This window comes from Oncorhynchus nerka, linkage group LG22 (assembly GCF_034236695.1).
Source record: "Oncorhynchus nerka isolate Pitt River linkage group LG22, Oner_Uvic_2.0, whole genome shotgun sequence".
Taxonomy (NCBI): domain Eukaryota; kingdom Metazoa; phylum Chordata; class Actinopteri; order Salmoniformes; family Salmonidae; genus Oncorhynchus; species Oncorhynchus nerka.
The window spans coordinates 70,697,436-70,724,169 of NC_088417.1; the positions used below are offsets into that span (position 1 = coordinate 70,697,436).

The 26,734-nt window shown below is 40.1% G+C and overlaps 1 protein-coding gene across 2 annotated transcripts; it reads left to right on the plus strand.

Annotated features, from left to right (window-relative positions):
* LOC115105583 (transmembrane protease serine 2-like) lies at positions 1–26,271 on the plus strand. 2 transcript variants are annotated; one of them, XM_029627778.2, is made up of 15 exons: positions 1–94; positions 3,571–3,746; positions 3,894–3,949; positions 9,951–10,143; positions 12,381–12,473; positions 12,778–12,894; positions 14,577–14,706; positions 15,259–15,372; positions 15,576–15,616; positions 21,071–21,239; positions 24,601–24,773; positions 25,022–25,117; positions 25,234–25,376; positions 25,614–25,766; positions 25,980–26,271. In XM_029627778.2, the coding sequence occupies exons 3-15, from the start codon at positions 3,935–3,937 to the stop codon at positions 25,986–25,988; spliced, it is 1,446 nt and encodes a 481-aa protein (XP_029483638.1). In that variant the 5' UTR covers positions 1–94; positions 3,571–3,746; positions 3,894–3,934; the 3' UTR covers positions 25,989–26,271. The 2 variants fall into 2 exon arrangements, with proteins under 2 accessions (XP_029483638.1, XP_029483639.1); XM_029627779.2 differs by having other exon boundaries at positions 3,571–3,724.
* The last annotated feature ends 463 nt before the right edge of the window (positions 26,272–26,734 follow it).

Sequence of the window (26,734 nt, forward strand, 5' to 3'; positions counted from 1 at the left end):
TCACAAGAACCTGGTCATAATGCCTTGCCTGGTTATTGATTAACAGCCAAGAAGACTTAACATGTCCAGAGAACCCGGGGCCTTTGTATACACAGTAAGAACAACTATTTCACCATCTTTTCACGTCATTCTATTGAATTTATTTAGGTAATGTGGGAATGTACTTAGGTAATTGCGGTCCCATGTGGCTCAGTTGCTAAAGCATGTCGCTTGTAAAGCCAGGGCTGTGAATTCGATTCCCATGGGGATCAGTATGAAAAGAAGTGTGAAAAATGGATAAGAACGTCTGCTAAATGACTAAAATGTCATCTAAGAAGGAGAGGTTTTTATGTATATAATAATTGTATAATATATATTTTTTTGTAACTTATGTATTCTTTTCAGTTAGAGTGTAAACAATATATTGCACATGATTTCATACATTCAAACGGTCTTTTCTCAATTACATACCCCTCGCGTCCACTCTCCTCATCTCCTTCTCAAAACCCAATGGAGGGGAAGGTCAGAGACGGACCTCTGGCATTCTCATCCAATGCGTTTTGAGATGGAGACGAGGAGAGAGGATGCGTGGAGTGTGCAATTGAGAAAAGGCCCACGTATGGTCATTGGGGAGACAGGTGACCGCCTACTTCCGGTCCTAGACAACAGTGTGTTAGTGCTATCGTTTTCATTGGTCAGAAGCTTATTGGTCTCGTCATTTTCTTTGGCCACCATGGAGTCTTCCAATAAATGAGATTAATTTAACATACAATGTAATGACCTTACTTGTAGAGTTTGTAATATACGGTAATGTAAATGAATTGGAGCAGGTGTGAGGGTGGAAGATTCTGGCAATATAACCTACAAAATCTACAAAAGCACACAAATATAATCTAGGCTACTGCCCAGTTAAATATTTTTTTATGCATTATTGTCACAATGTTATTTAATTTTGAAGGTTGGTCTTTAGGGAGCGGCAGGTAGGTAGCCTAGTGGTTAGAGTGTTGGGCCAGTAACCGAAAGGTTGCTAGATTGAATCCCTGAGCTGACAAGGTAAAAATCTGTTGTTCTGCCCCTTAACAAGGTAACTGTTTCTAGGCCGTCATTGGAAATAAGAATTTGTTTTTCCCGCCGAAACTAACACGTTCTAAAGCGAATGCTGGAACAATATTTCCAACATAGAACGTGGGGAATGAGCAGAAGTGACCCAAAATAACACTGTTGTCAGTTTGGTTATTACTTTGTGATATCATAAAAAAAATGTTAAAGGAAATACTGTAACAAACTATACAGCACCAGTACCGGTTTTTCTTTATTTTGACCATTTCTACATTGTAGAATAATAGTGAAGACATCAAAACTACGAAAACTAGATAATCCGTTCACCTACTCTCACAAAGACACAGTGGTTGGAACTAAGAATCTCAAATTTGGACTCAGCAGACCAAAGGACAGATTTCCATCGGTCTAATGTCCATTGCTCGTGTTTCTTGGCCCAAGCAAGTCTTCTTATTGGTGTCCTTTAGTAGTGGTTTCTTTGCAGCAATACAACCATGAAGGCCTGATTCACGCAGTCTCCTCTGAACAGTTGATGTTGAGATGTGTTTGTTACTTTAACTCTTAAGCATTTATTTGGGCTGCAATCTGAAGTGCAGTCAACTCTAATGAACTTAGAGGTAGCTCTGCAGCAGAGGTAGCTCTGGGTCTTCCTTTCTGTGGTGGTCCTCATGAGAACCAGTTTAATCGAAGTGCTTGATGGTTTTTGCAACTGCACTTGAAGAAACTTCAAAGTTGTTGAAATTTTCCAGGTTGACTGATGACTCATGGCTTAAAAACGTCTTATGGCTGCAATCCCGTTAACGGGAGCGAAATGACAACAGCCAGTCAAAGTGTCGGGCGCCATTTTCAAAACATCAAATTTCTCATAATTAACCATCCTCATACCATTGTAAAGCTATTCTTGTTGTTAATCCCACCACAGTGTCCGATTTCAAATATGCTTTACAGCAAAAGCACCACAAACAATTGTTAGGTCACCACATATTGCCACAGAAAAGCCAAAGAGAGGAGTTTCAAAAAGCAGAAATAAAGATACAATTAATCACTAACCTTTGATGATCTTCATCAGATGACAGTAATAGAACTTCATGTTACACAATACATGTATGTTTTGTTTAATAAGGTATTTATCAAAATATGAGTTTACATTGGCACGTTACATTCACTAGTTCCAAAAACATCCAGTGATTTTGCATAGCCACATCATTCAACAGAAATACTCATCATAAATGTAGATGATAATACAAGTTATAAACATGGAATTATAGATACACCTCTCCTTAATGCAACCGCTATGTCTGATTTCAAAAAAACTTTACGGAATAAGCCAGCCATGCAATAATCTGAGACGGTGCTCAGAAACATTTGTCACAATAGCCACCATGTTGACGTCAACATAAACAAGAAATCACATGATAAATATTCCCTTACCTTTGATGATCTATATCAGAAAGCACTCCAGGAATCCCAGGTCCACAATAAATGTTTGTTTTGTTAAGAAATGTCCGTTATTTATGTCCAAATACCTTATTTTGTTAGCGCGTTTGGTATACATATCCAAACGCTCATTCTGGTCAGCATTACATCGGACAAAAACTTATATTGCAAGTCAAAGAAACATTTCAAACTATGTGCAGAATCAATCATTAGGATGTTTTTAACATATACCTTCAGTAAAGTTCCAACCGGACTATTCCTTCTTGTCTTCATGAGCCATGGAACGCAAGTGACTACCATGAGGAATAAGCATGATAAGATATTGGCTGACTGCCAGACACCTGACTGATTCTGCTATCATTCACTCCCACAACACCATAGAAGTCTCATTATAATGTATATTGATGGTTGACATCTAGTGGAACCCATAGTCAGTGCAACATCATTAATATCTCAAGGGGATTTCATTGGGGATTCTGGTGAATAAATGTAAAGCTCAGATTTCTCACTTCCTGTTTTGATTTCTCCTCAGGATTTTGCTTGCCATATGAGTTCTGTTATACTCACAGACATCATTCAAACAGTTTTAGAAACTTTAGAGTGTTTTCTATCCAATGCTAATAATAATATACATATATTAGCAACTGAGACTGAGGAGTAGGCCGTTTACTTTGGGCAACTTATTCATCCAAGCTACTCAATACTGCCCCCCAGCCATAAGACGTTAAGTCACTTCAAACAATGCCACTCTAAATAATGCCACTTGGTAATACTGTTTGCATATCTTACATTACTCATATGACATGTATATACTGTATTTTATACCATCTACTGCACCTTGCCTATGCCGCTCGGCCATCGCTCATCCATATATTTATATGTACATATTCTCATTCACCCCTTAAGATTTATGAGTATTAGGTAGTTGTTGGGAATTGTTAGATTACTTGTTAGGTATTAATGCACTGTTGGAACTAGAAGCACAAGCATTTCGCTACACTCACACTAACATCTGCTAACCATGTGTATGTGACCAATACATTTTGATTTGATTTGATTTGTTGTTATAGCTTTACAACTTGTACCGCCCTACAGGTCAGGCTGTTCACACAAACTAAGGTGTGGTCATGGCCGTTTATTGCAAGGAGTAAAGAGAGAATGGACTGAGTTAGAGGGAGAGAGAATAAGAAGAAGGGACGTCAAATCAGTGTTCAAAAGCAACAGTTGAACTAAGTTGAACTAATCCAAGGTAAATCTGGTGAAGGTAAAAGGTAAAAACTCTAATTGAATCTACTGTACAAAAAAAAAACGTTTTTCTAAGCTTTGCTGTACATTTATATGACTTTGTTGTTGTATTAACTTGATAAAAAAAATGTTTTACTGTGGCTAAAATCAGAAGTTTCCTCAAACTTTTTCAGATTTGATAATATCTCATCGGAACATTGAAAGTGGTGTCGACATGAACAATAACCAGGTAACTTCACCCCTTGACTTGTTGACCCCTTGACTTGTTCCACATTTTGTTACATTCCAGCCTTATTGTAAAATGTATTAAAATAGATTTTTTTCAATCAATCTACAAACAATACCCCATAATGACAAAGCAAAAACAGGTTTAGAAATTTTTGCAAATGTATATAAAAAAATGAAATATCAAATTTAAATAAGTATTCAGACCCTTTACTCAGTACTTTGTTGAAGCACAATTGGCAGTGATTACAGCCTTGACACTTCTTTGGTAATGATGCTACAAGCTTGGCACACCTGTATTTGGGAGTTTCTCCCATTCTTCTCTCCAGATATGATCAAACTTTGTCACATGTGCCGAATACAACAAGTGTAGACCTTACCGTGAAATGCTTACTTACAGGCCATTAACCAACAGTGCAGTTCAAGAAGAGTTTAAGAAAATATTTACCAAAAAAACTAAAGTAAAACCTTTTTTTTAAAGTAGCCATAACGAGGCTATGTACAGTTGAAGTCGGACATTTACATACACCTTAGCCAAATAGATTTAAACTCACTTCCTGACAATAAATCAGAGGATAAATTCCCTGTCTTAGGTCAGTTAGGATCACCACTTTATTTTAAGAATGTGAAATGTCAGATTAATATTAGAGAGAATTATTTAGTTCATCTTATAGTTCTTTCATCACATTCCCAGTGGGTCAGAAGTTTACATACACTCAATTAGTATTTGGTAGCATTGCCTTTAAATTGTTTAACTTGGGTCAAACGTTTAAGGGTAGCCTTCCACAAGCATCCCACAATAAGTTGGGTGAATTTTGGCCCATTCCTCCTGACAGAGCTGGTGTAACTGAGTCAGGTTTGTTGGCCTCCTTGCTCACACACACTTTTTCAGTTCTGCCCACAGATTTTCTATGGGATTGAGCTCAGGGCTTTGTGATGACCACTCCAATACCTTGACTTTGTTGTCCTTAAGCCATTTTGCCACAACTTTGGAAGTATCCTTGGGGTCATTGTCCATTTGGAAGACCCATTTGCGATCAAGATTTATCTTCCTGACTGATGTCTTGAGATGTTGCTTCAATATATCCACATAATTTTCCTGCCTCATGATGTCATCTTTTTTGTTAAGTGAACCAGTCCCTCCTGCAGCAAAGCACTCCCACAACATGATGCTGCCACCCACGTGCTTCACGGTTGGGATGGTGTTCTTTGGCTTGCAAAAGTTTCCCTTTTTCCTCCAAACATAATGATGGTCATTATGGCCAAACAGTTCTATTTTAGTTTCATCAGACCAGAGGACATTTCTCCAAAAAGTACTATATTTTTCCCCATGTGCAGTTGCAAACCGTAGTGGTTTTGGAGCAGTGGCTTCTTCCTTGCTGAGCGGCCTTTCAGGTTATGTCGATATATGACTCGTTTTACTGTGGATATAGATACTTTTTTGCTGTTTACTCCAGCATCTTTACAAGGTCCTTTGCTATTGTTCTGAGATTGATTTGCACTTTTCGCACCAAAGTATGTTCATCTCTAGGAGACAGAACGCGTCTCCTTCTTGAGCGGTATGACGGCTGCGTGGTCCCATGGTGTTTATAATTGTGTACTATTGTTTGTACAGATGAACCTGGTACCTTCAGGTTTTTGGAAGTTGCTCCCAAGGATGAACCAGACTTGTGGAGGTCTACAATTTGTGGAGGCCTATGCTGATTTCTTTGATTTTTTTCCCTTGAAAAAAAGGCACTGAGTTTGAAGGTAGGCCTTGAAATATATCCACAGGTACACCTTCAATTGACTCAAATGATGTCAATTAGCCGATCTACTTAGGGCTAGGGGGCAGTATACTGAATTTCTGCCTGACTGACGTGCCCAAATAAAACGGTCTCTTACTCAGGCCCAGAAGCTAGCTAATTGGTAGAATTAGAGAGAAAATACTTTGAAGTTTATAAAACTGTTAAAATAATGTCTGTGAGTATAACAGAACTGATATGGAAGGCAAAACCAGAGGAAAATCAATCCGGAAATTTTGCCTTTCCAATGCAGGTCAATGGGTCTATATATAAAAATTCATCCCAGAATATTCCAAGCGGTTTAAAGGCACAGTCAACTTAGTTTATGTAAACTTCTGACCCACTGGAATTGTGATACAGTGAATTATGTGATAAAGGGAAATAATCTGTCTGTAAACAACTTTTGGAAAAACGACTTGTGTCATGCACAAAGTAGATGTCCTAACCAACTTTCCAAACTACATCTTGTTAACAAGAAATTTGGCGAGAGGTTGAAAAACGAGGTTTAATGACTCCAACCTAAGTTCATGTAAACTTCTGACTTCAACTATACAAGGGGTACCGTTACCAAGTCACTGTGCGGCGGTACTGGTTAGTTGAGGTAATTTGTACATGTAGGTAGGGGTGAAGTGACTATGCATAGGTAATACATGGAGAATTGCAGCAATGTACAAAAACAATTGAGGGGGGTCAATGTAATTGTCAGATGGTCATTTGATTAATTGTTCAGCAGTTTTATGGCTTGGGGGTAGAATCTGTTACTTCTCTAGGATAGGGGGCAGCATTTGGAATTTTGGATGAAAAGCATGCCCAAATTCAACTGCCTGCTACTCATCCCCAGAAGGTAATATATGCACATTATTAGTGACTTCGGATAGACAACACTGTGAAGTTTCTAAAACTGTTTGAATCATGTCTGTGAGTATAACAGAACTTATGTAGCAGGCGAAACCCAGAGGACAAACCATTCAGAATTGTTTTTTTGAGGTCACTCTTTTAAGTTGGAATCCAGATTTCTAAGGGACTTGATTGCAGTTCCTACCGCTTCCACTCGATGTCACCAGTCTTTAGAAATTGGTTGAGGTTTGTCCTTTGTGTAATGAAGAAGTAGCCCTGTTAAAAACGAGCTCACTTCATGTGTACTGTTTGATAGGCACGTGACCAGAAAGCTAGCGTCAGTTTGTTTTCTTCCTGTATTGAACACAGATCATCCTGTCTTAAATTTGATCGATTATTTACTTTAAAAAATACCTAAAGTTATATTACAAAAGTAGTTTGAAATGTTTTGACAAAGTTTACAGGAAACCTTTGAGATATTTTGTAGTCACGTTGCGGAAGTTGGAACTGGTGTTTTTCTGGATCAAATGCGCCAAATAAATGGACATTTTGGATATATATGGACAGAATTAATCAAACAAAAGGACCATTTGTGATGTTTATGGGACATATTGGAGTGCTAACAAAAGAAGCTTGTCAAAGGTAAGGCATGATTTATATTTTTATTTCTGCATTTTGTGTCGCGCTGCAGGGTTGAAATATGCTTTCTCTCTTTGTATACGGAGGTGCCACCCTCAGATAATAGCATTGTTTGCTTTCGCCGAAAAGCCTTTTTGAAATCTGAGATGTTGGCTGGATTCACAACACGCGTAGCTTTAATTTGGTATCTTACGTGTGTGATTTCATGAAAGTTTGATTTTTATAGTAATTTACTTGAATTTGGCGCTCTGCATTTTCACTGGCTTAGTGTCCCATATATCCCAGAGGGGTTTTAAGGAGCCTTTTGGTCCTAGAATTGTCGCTCCGGTACCACTTGCCAAGCAATAGCAGAGAAAACAGTCTATGACTTGGGTGACTGGAGTCTCTGACAATTTTATGGGCTTTCCTCTGACACCGCATATTATATAGGTACTGTATGGCAGGAAGCTTGGCCCCAGTGATGTACCTTCTGTAGCACCTTATGGTCAGATGCCGAGCAGTTGCCATACCAGGCGGTGATGCAACCGGTCAGGATGCTCTCAATGGTGCAGCTGTTGAGAGCACACTTTTTGAGGATCTGGGGACCCATGCCAAATCTTTTCAGTCTCTCGAGGGGGAATAGGTTTTGTTGTGCCCTCTTCATGACTATCTTGGTGTGTTTGGACCATGATAGTTCATTGGTGATGTGGACACCAAAGAACTTGAAACTCTACCCGCTCCAATACAGCCCCGTTGATGTTAATGGGGTCCTGTACAGCCAGCCTTTTCCTGTAGTCCACAATCAGCTCCTTTGTCTTTCTCACATTGAGGGAGAGGTTGTTGTCCTCTGACCTCATACCTATAGGCTGTCTCATCGTTGTCGGTAATCAGGCCTACCACTTGTGTCGTCAGCAAACTTAAATGATAGTGTTGGAGTCGTGATTGGCCACACAGTCATGGGTGAACAGGGAGTACAGGAGGGGACTAAGTACACACCCCTGAGAGGCCCCAGTGTTGAGGATCAGCATTGCAAACATGTTGTTGCCTACCCTTACCACCTGGGGGCGGCCCTTCAGGGTCCTTAGCTTAGTGATGAGCTTCGTGGGTACTATGGTGTTGAACGCTGAGCTGTAGTCAATGAACAACATTCTCACATAGGTGTTCCTTTTGTCCATGTGGGAAAGGGCACTGTGGACTGCGATTTAGATTGCGTCTTCTGTGGATCTGTTGAGACGTTATGCTAATTGGAGTGGGTCTAGGATTTCCGGGAGGATGCTGTTGATCCCCTCAAGCTCTGTCAGGTTGGATCTGGAGCGCGCTGCACAGCTATTTTCAGGTCTCTCCAGAGATTTTCAATTGGGTTGAAGTCCGGGCTCTGGCTGGGCCACTCAAGGACATTCAGAGACTTGTCCCGAAGCAACTCCTGTGTTGTCTTGGCTGTGTGCTTTGAGTCATTATCTTGTTTGAAGGTGAACCTTTGCCCCAACCTGTGGTCCTGAGCACTCTGGAGCAGGTTTTCATCAAGGATATCTTCCCCTCGATCCTGTCTAGTCTCCCAGTCCCTGCCGCTGAAAATCATCCCCACAGCATGCTGTCACCACCATGCTTCACCGTAGGGATGGTACCAGGTTTCCTCCAGACGTGACGCTTGGCATTCGGCCCAAAGAGTTCTATCTTGGTTTGATCAGACCAGAGAATCTTGTTTCTCATGGTCTAAGAGTCCTTTAGGTGCCTCTTGGCAAACTCCAAGCAGGCTGTCATGTGCTTTTGCTGAGGAGTGGATTTTGTCTGGTCACTCTACCATAAAAGGCTTGATTGGTGGAGTGCTGCAGAGATGGGAGAACCTTCCAGAATGACAACCATCTCCACAAAGGAACTCTGAAGCTCTGTCAGAGTGACCATTGGGTTCTTGGTCACCTCGCTGACCAAGGTCTTTTCCCCCTGATTGCTCAGTTTGGCCAGTTGGCCAGTTCTAGGAAGCGTCTTGGTGGTTCCAAACTTCTTTCATTTTAGAATGATGGAGGGCACTATGTTCTTGGGGACCTTCAATGCTGCAGACATTTTTTTGTACCATTCCTCAGATATGTGATTTGACTCAATCCTGTTTCGGAGCTCTACGGACAATTCCTTCGACCTTATGGCTTGGTTTTTAAAATGACATGCGCTGACAACTGTGGGACCTTACATAGACAGGTGTGTGCCTTTCCAAATCATGTCCAACAATTGAATTTACCATAGGTGGACTCCAGTCAAGTTGTAGACATATCTCAAGGATGATCAATGGAAACAGGATGCACCTGAGCACAATTTTGAGTCTCATAGCAAAGGGTCTGAATACTTATGTAAATAAGGTATGTGTTTTTTTTATGTATTTTGTGTGCAAATGTGTCTCAAGACTTGTTTTTGCTTTGTCATTATAGGGTAGTGTGTAAATTGATGAGGGACATTTTATATTTAATATTTTTTTAAATAAGGCTGTAACGTAAGAAAATGTGGAAAAAGGGAAGGGGTCTGGATGCTTTCCCGAATGCACTGTATATCTGTCAGATTCTAATTTTGTTTTACCTGTGGGAAATGGACTGCTACATACAGTACATTGCAATACCAATCATTGAAGTTTAGTGGTAATTACATGATAAACATGACACTTTGGTTGTAATGTGTATTGTATGTTACCAAGTCAAAGTGCTCCAATGTATCAAATAATGCATTGATTTCTCTCATTGTAACTAAATGGAAAATCATTCTCCTCTCCGCTTTCCCCAGACATCAGGTCCCCAGTATGTGAACTATGGATTTCAAGAGGGGGCCGGAACTGAGGGAAGAGCCTCTGCAAATGCTTCTGCCCCGCAGATGCCCAACGCCCCCCTCTCTATTTACCCTCAGTACACCCCTCAGACCATCAACACCCACCACACGTTCACCCCTGGATTACCACATCCTGTCCCAGTACGAAAAGGTACAGTATTTACCATTCTGCTGATATTCCTCAATTGATAAACAATGCCAATATATATATGCAGTACAAGTTTCATACACTGTTGTTTTTTGCCTTCTATTGTTTATTAAAAACATTGTCTGAGCAGCTTTGAGGTGTTCCATTTGGTCTTCATATGCTATCATAAGGTTTACAGGGCCTTCAGAAAGTATTCACACCCATTGACTTTTTCCACATTTTGTTGTGTTACAGCCTGAATTTAAAATTTATTAAATTGAGATTTTGTGTCACTGGCCTACACACAAATACCCCATAATGTCAGAATGGAATTATGTTTTTTAGAAATGTTTTCAAATTAATTAAAAATGGAAAGCTGAAATGTCTTGAGTCAAAACGTATTCAATCCCTTTGTTATGGCAAGCCTAAATAATTTCAGGAGTAATCATTTGCTTAACAAGTCACGTACTAAGTTGCATGGACTTTTGAATGACTACCTCGTATCTGTTCCTCACACATACAAGTATGTGTACACTCTTAGAAAAAAAAGATGCTATCTAGAACCAATAAGGGTTCTTTGGCTGTCCCCATAGGAGAACCCTTTGAAGAAACCTTTTTGGTTACTATTTTGGTTTCCATGTAGAACACTTTCCACAGAGGGTTCTACATAGAACCCAAAAGAGTTCTCCCTGGAACCAAAAAAGTTAGCCTATGGGGACAGCCAAATAACCCTTTTTTCTAAGAGTGTAAGGTTCGTCAGTCGAGCAGTGAATTTCAAACACAAAGACCATACAGGTTTTCCAATGCCTTGCAAAGAAGGGCACCTGTTGGTAGAGGGTACACAACAAAAAAAGCAAACATTGATTATCACTTTGAGCATACTGAAGTTATTAATTACATTTTGGATGGCGTATCAGTCACTGCAAAGATACAGGCATCCTTCCTAACTCCGTTGCCGGAGAGGAAGGAAGACGCTCAGGCAGTTCACCATAAGGCAAGTGGTGACTTTAAAGCAGTTACAGAATTGAATGGCTGTGATAGGAGAAAATTAAGGATGGATCAACATTGTAGTTACTCTACAATACTAACAAATGAAAGACTGAAAAGAAAGAAGCCTGTACATAATAAAAATATTCCAAGAACATGGATCCTGTTTGCAATAAGGCACTAAAGTAAAACTGCAAAATATGTGCAAAGAAATTAACTTTATGTCCTAAATACGAAGTGTTTATGTTTGGGGCAAATCCAACACAACACATTTCTGAGTACCATTGTTCATATTTTCAAGCATGGTGGTGGGTATGCTTGTCATCGGGAATGATGGGTATGCTTGTCATTTTTAGGATAAAAAGAAACGGAACAGAGCTAAGCACAAAATCTTAGAGAAAAACCTTGTTCAGTCTGCTTTCCAACAGACACTGGTAGACAAATTCACGTTTCAGCAGGACAATAACCAAAAACACAAATTGCTTACCAAGATGACATTGAATGTTTGAGACTTGAAAATGTCTGTCTAGCAATGATCAATAACCAACTTGACAGAGCTTGACAAATTTTTGTAATAATATTGTGCAACATTGTACAATCCAGGTGTGCAAAGCTCGTAGAGCAGTTTTTCCCAAAGGTAAGCAGGTTTTGGTTTTTGCCCTAAAACTACACAGCAAAGCTTGATGATTAATTGATTATTTGAGTCAGCTGTGTAGTGCCAGAGCAAAAACCAAAATGTGCACCCCTTGTGGTCAGGAGGACTGAATTTGGGAAACCCTGTCTTAGAGACTTACCCGAAAAGGTGATTATAACATGTATTGACAAATGAGTGCGAATATGCATGTAATTCATATATTACTATATTTCATTTCCAATACATTTGTAAAAATTTCTACAAACATGTTTTCACTGTCATTATGGGTTATTGTGTGTAGATGGGTGAGAAAACAATAACAATTTAATCCATTTGTAATTCAGGCTGTAACACAACAAAATGTGGAATAAGTCAAGGGGTTTGAATACTTTCTGAAGGCACTGTATAGCGTGTTAAGTAGTACTGTTTTCACCTAGTAGCAGTCAACATCTGTAGTCACACAAATGCAAAACAAGCCTTTCCATGTTTCCAGGTTGACAAAAGTAACCAATGGTCAAATGATATGTAAATATCTAGGTCTTGGGTTGAGAGTTCTATGTTAAAAAGTAGAACAAGAGAGCCTCTAGTTGTTTTTATTTTAAGTGTATTTTAAGTGTTGTTTGTTTCTAATCTCTTTCAGTGGTGAAGAAAAGTCGCTGTAAATGTATTGTGGCCTTAATTCTAAGTGTCTTAGTTCTCCTTGGGGCAGCTGGAGCGTTGGTTTGGTATTTCTGTACGTACAGTCTCCTTTCATACAGTATCTCCATTGATGCTCTTGACATAAGCTGACATATTCATAATTTTGACATTATTTATATGCTTTTTATGAAAAGACTAGGTTGACATAAGCAAATTCAACTTGCGAATTCATCTTGCTTTCCAAATACACAGTTGTCTACGTAGTTTATAGGTGTATCTGGAAGCAAAGGAAAATTACCAAGTAGTTCTTAATCATTGAAAAGGCCAAGAAGAGCAACCTTATAGTCATGGTCAGAGCTGTGATGCCCTGTCTTGTGTGTGTGTGTGTGTGTCCACAGTGTCCTACCAGTGTGTGTTGGGGAGGTCCTGTAGCGAGGGAGGTGTGTGTCTGAATGCCTCTCAGTGGTGTGATGGCATCAGAGACTGTCCAGGAGGAGAAGATGAGTCACAGTGCCGTATGTCTCCACTCAATCATGTTAATCATTATAAACTCAGCAAAAAAAGAAATGTCCCTTTTTCAGGACCCTGTCTTTCAAAGATCATTTGTAAAAATCCAAATAGCTTCAAGGATCTTCACTGTAAAGGGTTAAAACACTGTTTCCCATGCTTGTTCAATGAACCATAAACAATCAATGAGCATGCACCTGTGGAACGGTTGTTAAGACACGAACTGCTTACAGACGGTAAGCAATTAAGGTCACAGTTCTGAAAACTTAGGACACTAAAGAGGCCTTTCTACTGACTCTGAAAAACACCAAAAGAAAGATGCCCAGGGTCCCTGCTCATCTGTGTGAACATACCTTAGGTATGCTGCAAGGAGGCATGAGGACTGCAGATGTGGCCAGGGCAACATATTGCAATGTCCGTACTGTGAGATGCCTAAGACAGCGCTACAGGGAGACAGGACGGACAGCTGATCGTCCTCACAGTGGCAGACCACGTGTAACAACACCTGCACAGGATCGGTACATCCGAACATGACACCTGCGTGACAGGCACAGGATGGCAACAACAACTGCCCGAGTTACACCAGGAATGCACAATCCCTCCATCAGTGCTCAGACTATCCGCAATAGGCTGAGAGAGGCTGGACTGAGGACTTGTAGTCCTGTTGTAAGGAAGGTCCTCACCAGACATCACAGGTAACAACGTCACCTATGGGCACAAACCCACCGTCGCTGGACCAGACAGGACTGGCAAATAGTGCTCTTCACTGATTTTGTCTCACCAGGGGTGATGGTCGGAATCGTGTTTATCATCGAAGGAATGAGCGTTACACCGAGGCCTGTACTCTGGAGCGGGATCGATTTGGAGGTGGAGGGTCTGTCATGGTCTGGGGCGGTGTGTCACAGCATCATCGGACTGAGCTTGTTGTCATTGCAGGCAATCTCAACACTGTGCATTACAGGGAAGACATCCTCCTCCCTCATGTGGTACCTTTCCTGTAGGCTCATCCTGACATGACCTTCCAGCATGACAATGCCACCAGCCATACTGCTTATTCTGTGCGTGATTTCTTGCAAGACAGGAATGTCAGTGTTCTGCCATGGCCAGCGAAGAGCTCAGATCTCAATCCCGTTGAGGACATCTGCGACCTGTTGGATCGGAGGGTGAAGGCTAGGGCCATTCCCCCCAGAATTGTCCGGGAACTTGCAGGTGCCTTGCTGGAAGAGTGGGGTAACATCTCACAGCAAGAACTGGCAAATCTGGTGCAGTCCATGAGGAGGAGATGCACTGCAGTACTTAATGCAGCTGGTGGCCACACCAGATACTGACTGTTACTTTTGATTTTGATCCCCCCTTTGTTCAGGGACACATTTTTCCATTTATGTTAGTCACATGTCTGTGGAAATTGTTCAGTTTATGTCTCAGTTGTTGAATCTTGTTATGTTCATACAAATATTTACACGTTAAGTTTGCTGAAAAGAAACGCAGTTGACAGTGAGAGGACGTTTCTTTTTTTGCTGAGTATACTTACAGTATGCTGTTGACCGACACTGTATTCAGGAACCCACTGTTAAAATAAATGTAGACATGGGGGTTGTTCACACTTTGCTATGGTTAATTATATGATTTTTGTTTTCATGCTTTTCTCCCTGAACTGAACGCTGTTCTAACATCAGTCTCTACTTTCCAGTACGCCTTCATGGGTCTGGTTTTGTGCTGCAGAGTTACTCATCAGACCGTCAGATGTGGAAGCCAGTGTGTGCTGATAACTGGAATGACAACATTGGCAGGGCCACCTGTCAGCAGATTGGATACAGCAGGTGGGTCACCAGGAGATATAGGATCACATACTATACATGTCATAGAGTATCATTTGTGATCACTTTCAAATCAAATCTTATTGGTCACATACACATGGTTAGCAGAGGTTAATGCAAGTGTAATGAAATGCTTGTGCTGCTTGTTTCCCGACAGTGCAGTAATATCTAACAAGTAATCTAACAATTCCCCAACAATTACCTAATACACACAAATCTAAAAGGGGTGAATGAGAATGTGTACATAAATATATGGTTGAGCGATGGCCGAGCGGCATAGGCAAGGTGCAACAGATGGTGTAAAATACAGTATATACATATGATATGAACAATGTAAGATATGTAAACATTATTAAAGTGGCATTATTTAAAGTGGCGTTGTTTAAAGTGGCCAGTGATTTTGTCTCCATGTGGGCAGCAGCCTCGATGAGTTAGTGATTGCTGTTTAGCAGTCTGTTCACTTGTACAGAAGATTATATTATATTCTGGCTAAACATTTTGTACATAACATAAATAATATTTGATGGATTGACCATACCTATCTCTGTTTCCAAGTGGGTCCTATGTTCGGTTCTCACAAAGAAACCCAGGCTCCTTGGCCGTTGATGGCTATATGAAGCTGTCAGGCTTTGACCCTCATTCCCTTCTACAGGGGCAGCTAACCAGCAGGTGATGAGAACATGAATACATCTCATTCAGTCCAGCCTTTTTTTACGGAGTAAATATACCAGCATTTAAAAATATAAAATACATTTTTTGAGTGGTGGGGAATAAATAAAAATAGTCTTTGTGTATTGAATTTTCTGTTTTTACATGCAGAATTGCTTCTGTAAACCTTTATATGACTCTCATGATGTAATTTCCTCCTGCAGTCCCTACTGCTCATTACAAGCAGTCTCGCTGCAGTGTATTGGTAAGTCATTACTTTACCTTGATTACTTTAACTTTAACACTGATTCTCTGCACAGACACAGCTGACCTTCAGGTTAGGACAAAGCTTATAGAAACTCAGTCAGGAAGGGGAACTCAACAGAAGGAGTTATTTGTATTATAGGCAGCAGCTACTCTTCCAGGGGTTCAGCAAAATTAAGGCAATTATACATTTTTTTAAACATTACAATACATTTACAACAGATTTCACAACATATTAAGCATTTGCCCTCAGGCCCCTACTCTACTACCACATATCTACAACACAAAATCCATGTATACGTGTGTGTATAGTGCGTATGTTATTGTGTGTTTGTATGCATGCGTCTGTGCCTGTTTGTGTTGCTTCACAGTCCCCGCTGTTCCACAATGTGTATTTTTATGTTTTTTAAAAATATAATTGTACTGCTTGCATGAGTTACTTGATGTGGAATAGAGTTCCATGTAATCAGGGCTCTATGTAGTACTGTGCACCTCCCATCGTCTTTTCTGGACTTGGGGACTGTGAAGAGACCTCTGGTGACATGTCTTGTGGGGTATCCGAGCTGTGTGCTAGTAGTTCAAACAGACAGCTCCATGCATTCAACATGTCAATATCTCTCACAAATAAAAGTGGTGATGAAGTCAATCTCTCCTCCACTTTGAGCCAGGAGAGATTGACATGCATATTAATAATGTTAGATCTCCGTGTCCATCCAAGAGCCAGCTGTGCTGCCGTTTTTGGAGCCAACTGCAATTTTCCTAAGTTCCTCTTTGTGGCACCTGACCACAGGACTGAACAGTAGTCCAAAACTAGGGCCCAAAAGACCTGCCTTGTTGATAGAGCTTTTAAGAATGCAGAGCAACGCTTTATTATGGACAGACTTCTCCCCATCTTAGCTATTGTTGTATCAATATGTTTTGACCATGACAGTTTGCAATCCAGGGTTACTCCAAGCCGTTTAGTGGCCTCAACTTGCTCAATTACCACATTATTCATAAAAACATTTGGTTGAGGTTTAGTGAATGATTTTTCACAAATACAATGCTTTTAGTTTTTTAAATATTTAGGACTAACTTATTCCTTGCCACCCATTATGAAACTAACTGCAGCTTTTGTTAATTGTTGCCGTCATTTCAGTCGATGTGGTATCTGATATGTATAGTTTTGAGTCATCCGCATACATAGACGCTTTACTCAGTCAGTGGCATGTTGTTAGTAAAGATTGAAAAAGGTAAGGGGCCTAGACAACTGCCCTTGGGAATTCCTGATTCTACCTGGATTTGTTACTTTACTGACTTTATTGTCCCCATGGGGAAATTGTGTTGCAGTGCCATGTATATGTTTAAAGTGGCGTTTAAATACAAAACAAATTGACAATTCAACTTTCATAAGTTACATACCAATAATAAGCGATAAGCCTGCTGGCCTTACTGGGTCGATAGGAACATTAGCTTGAGCTATTTAGAGTGATATCTCACCTGGCACAAATGATTGACTAGTTCTGTTTTTCCTGCCGAGAGGTGCCCTACACCCAGAGGGGAGTAGTTCAAAGTCTGGGTACAGGGGGTGGCTTGGGTCTAAAATTATTTTTGTAGTCTTGTGGAGGGCCCTGACCTTAAATATCTCATCCAGGCCTGTCTGTTTGACTCCATGTACCTTGCTTGCTGTGGTGATAATCCTTCTCAGCATATTTCTCTGGCTGACGGTGGCATTGCCAAACCAACAAATACAAAAAGTTGAAATACTCTCAATGAAAGATTTGTAAAATAGAGTCCGTATAGTACAATCAACAATATTTTTATCAGCCCAGAATTATGAGAAAGTACAGTTTCTATTGACTCTTTTTGTAGATCAGGTCTGTACATTTACTCCACTGAAACTTATTGTCTGAGAGGCCACCCATATATTTGTATTCCTCTACAATCTCTATGTTCTGACCGCTGATAGATGTTGCAAAGGTAGGTGTTGTACACTTACTGAAGTATATGCACATCTCTTTGGTCTTGTTGGTATTGAGGACCAAGTGTGATTCGTCACACCACTTTACAAAGTAATTTAGGACCGGGCCATGGTGTTCCTCATCATCATGCAACAGGCTGATCAAGGCAATTTCATCCACAAACTTAACGAAGTGTCTGTCAGGATGGGAACTAGTACAACTATTAATGTACAAGATGTAGAGGAGTGGGGACAAAACACATCCCTGAGGAGAGCCTGTGTTGGCTTACTTTGACCCGCTGTGATCTCTGGCTCAGGAATTCCAACAGCCACAAAACCAGGAGAGGCTTCCATTAAAGAACACCCTCTGTGTTCTGTTAGACAGGTAACTCTTTATCCACAATATAGTAGGGGGTGTAAAGCCATAACACAAGGTTTTCCAGCAACAGACTATGAACGATAATGTCAAAAGCCGCCCTGAAGTCTAACAAAACATCCCCCACAATCGTTTTATCATCAATTTCTCTCTGCCAATCATCAGTCATTGTGTGTAAGTGCTGTGATTGTTGAATATCCTTCCCTACAAAACGTGCTGAAAGTCTTGTCAATTTGTTTACTGTAAAATAGCTATGTATTTGGTCAAACACAATTTCTTCCAAAATTTTACAACGGATTGCTGATTGGTCGGCTTTTTGAGCCAGTAAATGGGGTACGATCCTTAGGTAGGGATAATAACTTTTGCTTCCCTCTAGGCCTGAGGGCACACACTTACTAGTAGGCTTAAATTGAAGATATGGCAAATAGGAGTGGAAAATTGTCCACTATTAGTCTCAGTCATTTTCCATCAAGTTGTCAGACCACGGTGGCTTGTCATTGTTGATGGACAACTATTTTTTAATCTCTTCCACACTTTACGGAATTCAATTTGGTCAGATATACTTGGATGTATAGTGTCAATGTTTGTTGCTGGCAGTCACATGATTTCTGAATTTGCAGTACGTTTGCCAACGGTTGTACAGCCATACCTCTTTGCCATTTATTTTGCCTCATCCTTCTCAACCATACAATTGTTCAATTCCTAATCAATCCACGGGGATTTAACAGTTTTTACAGCCATTTTCTTAATGGGTGCATGCTTATTAGTAACTGGGATAAGCAATTTCATAAATGTGTGAAGTGCAGCATCTGGTTGCTCCTCATTACACATCACGGACCAACAAATATTCTTTACATCAACATAGGAATCACTACAAAACTTATTATACTGTATATTAGGCCCAGCCTTTGGAACTTTGTTTTTTCTAGATATGGCTACTATATTGTGATTACTACATTCGATGGATTTGGATACTGCTTTCAAACACATTTCTGAAGCATTAGTAATGTGATCAATACATGTTGATGATTTCATTCCTGTGATGTTTTAACTACCCTGGTAGATTAATTGATAACTTGAACCAGGTTGCAGGCGCTAGTTACAGCCTGATGAAAGCCAGTCAATATTTAAAACACCCAGAAAATATACCGCTCTATTGAAATCACATGTATTTCACACGTCATCCAGATGCTGACTGTTAGCACTTCCCACAAGAATGGGCTTTCGGTGAGGCAGATGAACCTGTAGCCATATCACTTCAACAGTATTTAACATGAGATCCTCTCTAAGCCTTACAGGAATGTGGTTCTGAATATAAAACAGCCACACCTCCACTTTTGGCATTTCTGTATTTTCTGTAGATCTTATAACCATGTATTGCTATCACTGCATCATCAAATGTATTATCTGAATATGAATGTCATATTTCATGAACCTTGTTTTTAAGCTGTTAATGTGGGCTATTTTTAACACTTTTCTGGGAAGCTTTAATGTTTTTCTTGCTTTACTGGAAGCATAGCAGAGGTAGACATGCTTTGGTTATTTACAGTATGTTAGTGCAGGGTTTGCTCCTCACAGTGGAGATTCCTGCTTGAGCAGACCACCTCAGTGTTAACAGTATAACTCTGGTTCATAGGCATATGATTACTGCATACAATAGCTGTAGAATCAGCAGAGGCATTCAGGGCAGTGAGGAACATAAATAAGTTACTTACATTGTGTCTTCCAACGCCCTCAGAATAATGTACATTTGCTGAAGCATTATGACAACTCAGCGACACAATGGTAGGGATTAAATGAGCTGGGCTTGGGTCATTGATAAGTCATTGTCTCAATGCAGCCTTATAATGCTGTGAAAGGATCCAGGAACCCAAATGATTTGGGTGGATCCCATCCTCATTATTGACAGGAGATTGACAACCTTCACATTTAGATTATCAGTGTTATATATATCTTGACCAGGCACTTTGGGTTGGCTGTGGAAAAATGAAGATTATATAGTTTTTCTTAAGTAGACAACCAAACTGAAGTAAAAACACTAACTCTAAAAGTGCCACCTGGTGGAAATGTTGACCCCCTCGAAACCCTATTTTTGATCGTTCTGAAATTGTAGGCCTCTGTCAAACAACTAGTTAAAGACAACAAAAAAAACATGTACGATTTCTGTGTCAATATGGGGGAAAGGAAAATACTCTTTTGAATTCTAGTGGGTAGGCTAAACTGAAAATGTTGACTCAATCATGCATTTTGTGATAAATGCACAAAATTTGGCACAGACATTTAGCCTGTCTACCCATCCACATCCCTCCGGCCGAACACACCCGCTATCGTTTCTTCTTCACGATGACACTGGATTTGCTTTCCTCCCTGACATCTTATTGAATGCAAACAAATTCTGACCATTCTGATTGGTCCCAGATACAGATGGGTTGGACCAGAGCTGGGGCCAGAGCCATAAAAGGCTTTGATACTCTAATTGGTTAGAGACGATCTAAACCCTGATTGGTTTTGTACAATGCCCCTCATTTTGATGTGAGCACAAACGTATAGGATTGCAGCAACAATAACTAAAAAAAGCAATTGGAACTTAGTTGATAGCCAAAGTTCGAGCAAAATGTGTGATGGCACCGGCGCCCATATAGCCCATGTCACCCATATCGGTGGCCATCTTAGGTCCTAAAGGTTTGTTATAGCTTAAATCGCCAATTTCTCAACCTCTAAGTATCACAGAAACACAACACCTTGAATGAATAGCAGAAAACTTTTCATGATAAATTGCTATGGATAAAATGTATCAGAATAACTTCAAAACATGACCATTTTTTTGTGTTACTGCTTGACAAACAGTCTCTTTGCAATCATTACCAATTTAAAAAATGACCGCCGTTGTCGCTTTAGGGTTATAAATATGTTGGCGCTTTTAGGGTTAAAACCCTCTTATCCACCAGAGAAGTGATCCCTGTTTTGTTCAGTTTGAACCAGACTGGCTACCCCTCTTTGCCCTACAGTAGCTTGTGACAGCCTTAAAGACTAGCTGAGATTTGGCTCTGGGTGCCCAGATTACTTTACAGTTAATCTTGGAAATTAGAAAATTGGGTTAGATTCTGTAATGTTTCTCTGTGTTATTGTCTTGCTTCCAGACTGTGGTGTGAGTGTCGCGCCCACTAGGAGCCGTATTGTAGGAGGCGACATAGCGGTGAGCGGTGCTTGGCCCTGGCAAGTCAGTCTGCACTCCAACTACCAGCACCAGTGTGGAGGCTCCATCATCAGCCCTGAGTGGATCATCACTGCAGCCCACTGTGTAGAAACGTGAGTGTGACTCAATCTAACCTCGTACCAAAGCTAATGTATTACTTACTACTAAAGACAGAGAGCCGGGTGGTGGACGAGACTAGACTCAATCATTTGTTCCTCTCAGAGGAGATTCCTCAAGGGAGGTAGAGGAATATTATAGTCCTCAATTTTTTTGGGAAAAAACATACAAAATAAAAACTATTTTAAAAAATCCTTGTGAATTAAACTCCAGCATGATTTTGTTGTGGGAGCACTACAACAATGAAACCAGCAGAGGGACTTACTATTGTCTGTTTCCTCTGCGTCCTTCTATATGAATTAAATATTTTCTGACTGAACCCTTTTCATTTAAACAAAACCTTCCATGCATGTTTACCCATGGTAGTAGTGGTCAAAAAGCTACTTTTTTGACCGGATTGCCTAAAACAGTGGTTCCCAAACGTTTTAATAGTCCCGTACCCCTTCAAACATTCAACCTTCAGCTGCGTACCCCCTCCAGTACTGGGGTCAGCGCACTCTCAAATGTATTTTTTTGCCATCATTGTAAGCCTGCCACACATACACACTATACGATACATTTATTTAACATAAGAATGAGTGTGAGTTTGTCAACCGGCTCGTGGGAAGTGACAAACAGCTCTTATAGGACCAGGGCACAAATACTAATAATCAATAGTTTTGCTCTTTATTTAGCCATCTTACATAAAACCTTATTTGCTCATTAAAAATTGTGCATAACTCACCACAGGTTAATGAGAAGGGTGTGCTTGGAAGGATGCACATAACTCTGCAATGTTGGGTTGTATTGGCGAGAGAGTCTCACTCTTAAATCATTTTCCACACACAGTCTGTGCCTGTATTTAGTTTTCATGCTAGTGAGGGCTGAGAATCCACTCTCACCTAGGTACGTGGTTGCAAAGGGTATCAATGTTTTAACAGTGTGATTTTCCAAGGCAAGAAACTCTGAGCGCAGCCCTAACAAGAATTCTGGCAGTGACTTCTGATTAAATTCAATTTTCACAGAACCAATTGTTTCAATTTCGATGAGGCTCTCATTCAGATATCAGTAAATGGGCTGGAGGCATGAAAGGGATAAAGAATCTAGTTGTTTGTGTCGTCCATTTCGGGAAAGTACCTGCGTAATTGCGCACCCAGCTCACTCAGTTGCTTCACTATAAATCACGTTTGACATTGTCCATAAGCTTGACCTTTATTTGCACACAAAAAAATCATACAATGACGGAAATACCTGTGGGTTGTCCTTGTTAATGCAGACAGGAAAGACCTGTGTGTTGTCCTTGTTAATGCAGACAGGAAAGAGCTCCAAATTCTTAATCATAGCCTCAATTTTGTCCTGCATATTGAATGTAGTTGCAGAGAGCCCCTGTAATCCTAGATTTAGATCATTCAGGTGAGAAAGAACATCACCCAGATAGGCCAGTCATGTGAGAAACTCGTCATCATGCAATTGGTGTGACAAGTGAAAATTTTGTTCAGTAAAGAAAACCTTAAACGCGTCTCTCAATTTAAAAAATGTGTCAATACTTTGCCTCTTGATAACCAGTCCACTTCTGGATGTTGTAAAAGCGTTACATGGTCGCTGCCCATATCATTGCATAATGCAGAAAATACACGAGAGTTCAGGGACCTCGTGAACCATTTTCACTGTAGTGTCCATAGTTACCACTCCACTATGTCTCCCTGTCATATGGCTTTTGCGCCATCTGTACAGATACCAACACATCTTGACCACCAAAGTCCATTTGATGTCACAAAGCCATCCAGTACTTCAAAAATATCCTCATGTTGTCCTGGTTTCCAGTGGTTTGCAGAAGAGGATGTCTTCCTTAATTGACCCCCCATAAACGTAATGGACATATACCAGGAGCTGTGCCAGGCCTGACAAGTCTGTTGACTCATCCAGCTGTAATATGCATATAATTCACTAGCTTGTATGCGACGCAGGATTTTTTTCAAAACATCTCCTGCCATGTCACTGAGGCGTCCTGAAACAGTGTTGTTTAATAAAGGCATTGTCTGTATAGTTTTTTGAGCCTTTTCCTCCAGCATTGTCCCAGCCAAATCCAAGGCAGCAGGAAGAATGAAGTCCTCCGCAATAGTATGATGCTTGCCTGTCCTAGCCACTCGGTAGCTCACAATATAAGACGCGTCTAGCCCCTTCTTATTAAATGGTATCTGTTGCTTTTACACGTCTTACTACTTGAAAGTCATCTATATTCTCGCTCAAAAAACGTATGTGGCTTATTTTTGAAATTGTCATGTTTAGTTTCTAAATGTCTGAGCAAGAGTGAAGGTTTCCCACCAGAGAGTAACGATTAATGTTATTGGATGTTAATTATTTGACAAGGCTACCTGTATTTGACATTGTGTTGTTATTTCGCTGAACACTAGATGGTTTTTGTGACCTTAGAGATCCTTTTTATTCTCTATTTTGGTTAGGTCAGGGTGTGACTAGGGTGGGTAGTCTAGTTTTTTCATTTCTATGTTGGCCTGGTATGGTTCCCCATCAAAGGCAGCTGTCTATCGTTGTCTCTGATTGGGGATCTTATTTAGGCAGCCTTTTCCCACTGGATCTTTGTGGGATCATGTCTATGTATAGTTGCCTGCAAGCACTACATTGTCTTCACGTTTTGTTTTTGAGCTTTATTGTTTTCTGTGAGTTTCATCAAATTAACATGTGGAAATCTGTGCTCGCTGAGCCTTGGTCCATTAATTCAACCAATGTTCGTGACAGGTTTACTTTATTTTTGGCTGTCAAACAAGGTTATTCATGCAAAGGGGAAAAAAACTCACCCAAATGTGTAGCCCCGTTTGATAATATAAATGTACTGTTTGAAAATGTGAAGACATTTTTTTATAATTTAACTTACAAACAGGTTTGTCCAACTATTCTGATTTCTTGAAAAAAAAAACGAAAAAATAAATGTCTAGCCTTTAACGTCAATTATTTAAATACGTTTAAGTTAAATACACATTTTCACAAATGTTGTAGCTTAGACCCTATTTTATATAAACTGAGTTCATCGGTTGAGACATAGCATACTCTTGAATACAGGGTGGGAGTTTACGCATTTTTAGATAATGTTAAAAGGTTAAAAAATATATATATAATTAAAAACATTCAATAGTTTGACAACCCTGTATGTCTTCTTTCAAATGTTATCACACCCAATACATTTTTTCCACTGATGAACACATGGATGTCTCACCTCTATCTCCTGAATATTTTGAAATTCAGGTCCAAAAGGTCACTTTCTGACCACTTCAACCATTGGTAAAGGTTTTGTTAAAATGGGTGCAGTCAGAAAGTTATTGAAATCATATGGATCAACCCCTCTGTCATTTTGTATGGTAGGCTATCACAGCCCAGTCAGTGGACGGTGTATGCTGGCTATTTGATCCAGATACAGATGGCTTATGCCACTGGCAATTCAGTGAGACGCATCATCTCTCACGAAAAATACGACAAGCAGACTAAGGATAATGACATCGCTCTTATGAAACTCAACACACCCCTCACTATGTCAGGTAAGTCACTGGTCGATTTCAAACATTTGAAACACATGTTCCAATGGCAAATTACATTAGGGGGTTTGGAAAAATAACAGTATGATGTAAATTGATACACATGCATAGTAAAGTTGCATTCAACCTTTTCAATGTTGTGAAGGAGCCCTAACACGGTTAATATTATATATTGTTTTAATGTGTCAATGTTTTGGAAGTCATATTGGAGTACAACACTCCAAGCCAGTCTTAAATGTTTTGTGTTGTAGATAAGGTGAGACCAGTGTGTCTGCCCAACTTCGGAGTGAATTTGACTCCCCAGCGAGAAGCCTGGATCTCTGGATGGGGGTCCATTAGGAGTGGTGGCAAGACAACTTTTTTTACAGGACCAATGACTGTCATTATTAAACACAGGTCATCAGAATAAAATCTATTTGTTGTATTAAATCTTTATGCTTGACAATCATTGCGATGACTCCAGGGTTGGTGTCAGAAAACCTGCGACAGGCCCGGATCACCATGTACAGCAGACACACATGTAACGCACAGTTGGTGTACAATGGACGTGTCACCACCTCTATGATCTGTGCTGGGACACTGGCAGGAGGAGTGGACTCGTGTCAGGTCAGATTCACACTTAAAATATTTTGTCATAGATATTCATGGGAAGTTTTTTTACTACCTACTTGATGCTACATGTATTCTTTCTTATTTGATATAATCTTTTGATTTGCTGTTTTCTTATTGTGTTCTGATAGAGCGGATGGTGGTAAAATGAAGAAATGAACATACTCTGGAATGTATAAAGTTATGATCCCATGACGTAATGCTAACTTGGGGGGTAACTTTTGTGTCTTGCAGGGGGATAGTGGAGGACCCATGGTGGCCAAGGAGGGTTCATTATGGTGGCTGGTAGGGGACACTAGCTGGGGTATAGGTTGTGCTCTGAAGAACAAGCCAGGAATCTACGGCAATGTCTCCCACTTCCTTCCCTGGATATATGAACAATTGCAGGTAGGTACTAACAGTAACTAACAGTTGATTTATTGTAAGATAAGAAAATATTGCATTTTATTGTCTCTTTTCATATACATCTGTTTTGCATAACTCCATACAGGACATAAAACATACATAAATATAGAGGGCAAGGGGCTATACAAATTATGTGGATTATTACGTGGATTATTACCTTTTAACATGTTTTATCCACTTTGAATTTCCTTGCAGAAAAATTGATGGAGATACCAATGATGATGGCCTCTTTTGCTTATCAAATTCACCTGTCTGAAATGTGGCTTCTGAATAAATGACAGGTACACTGCTTTCAGGAATGATTTTTGGTGCCTGTTGATTTATAGGCAAAGGGTGGCTACATTGAAGAATCTAAAATATATTTAGATGTTTAACACTTTTTTTGGTTACTACATGATTCCATATGTGTTATTTCATAGTTTTGATGTCTTCACTATTATTGTACAATGTAGAAAATAGTAAAAATAAAGAAAAACCCTTGAATGAGTATTTGTGTCCAAACTTTTGACTGGTACTGTACACACAAAATGCTAGCAACTGCTTATATCTGTGATTAATAAGGGAGTGACTGTTTTATGTGAATTCATTTCCTGGAGCTGTCTCTGTATGGGACACAAAGACATGACTGCTTCCTTATGTGCTCATGTGCCAAGATGTGCACTGGGAGTGACTCACCTTAGGTTTGTGATACCTCCCTCTCAGACCATTGCTTTGGAAGTGTTTTCTTTTCACCTACTGAAGGGTAAAAGTCCAGAATGTGTTTCTGTGGAAAACATTTATTGAACGTATAGCTGTAGCCAGCCTCTAACTCAGTGCTTCCCAAACTCGGCCTTGGGAACCCCTAAAACATTGTTTTTTGACCGAGCACTACATGGCTGACTCAAATGATCATAGCTTGATGATTAGTTGGTTATTTGAGTCAGCTGTGTGGTGCTAGGAGACACCCCTTG

Bases quoted from the DNA above. Each gene is read 5' to 3' on its own strand.
- LOC115105583 (XM_029627778.2), top strand. The intron at 12,474-12,777 runs GTACGTACAGTC...GTGTGTCCACAG, and splicing joins AGCGTTGGTTTGGTATTTCT to TGTCCTACCAGTGTGTGTTG. The intron at 25,377-25,613 runs GTCAGATTCACA...TGTGTCTTGCAG, and splicing joins GAGGAGTGGACTCGTGTCAG to GGGGATAGTGGAGGACCCAT.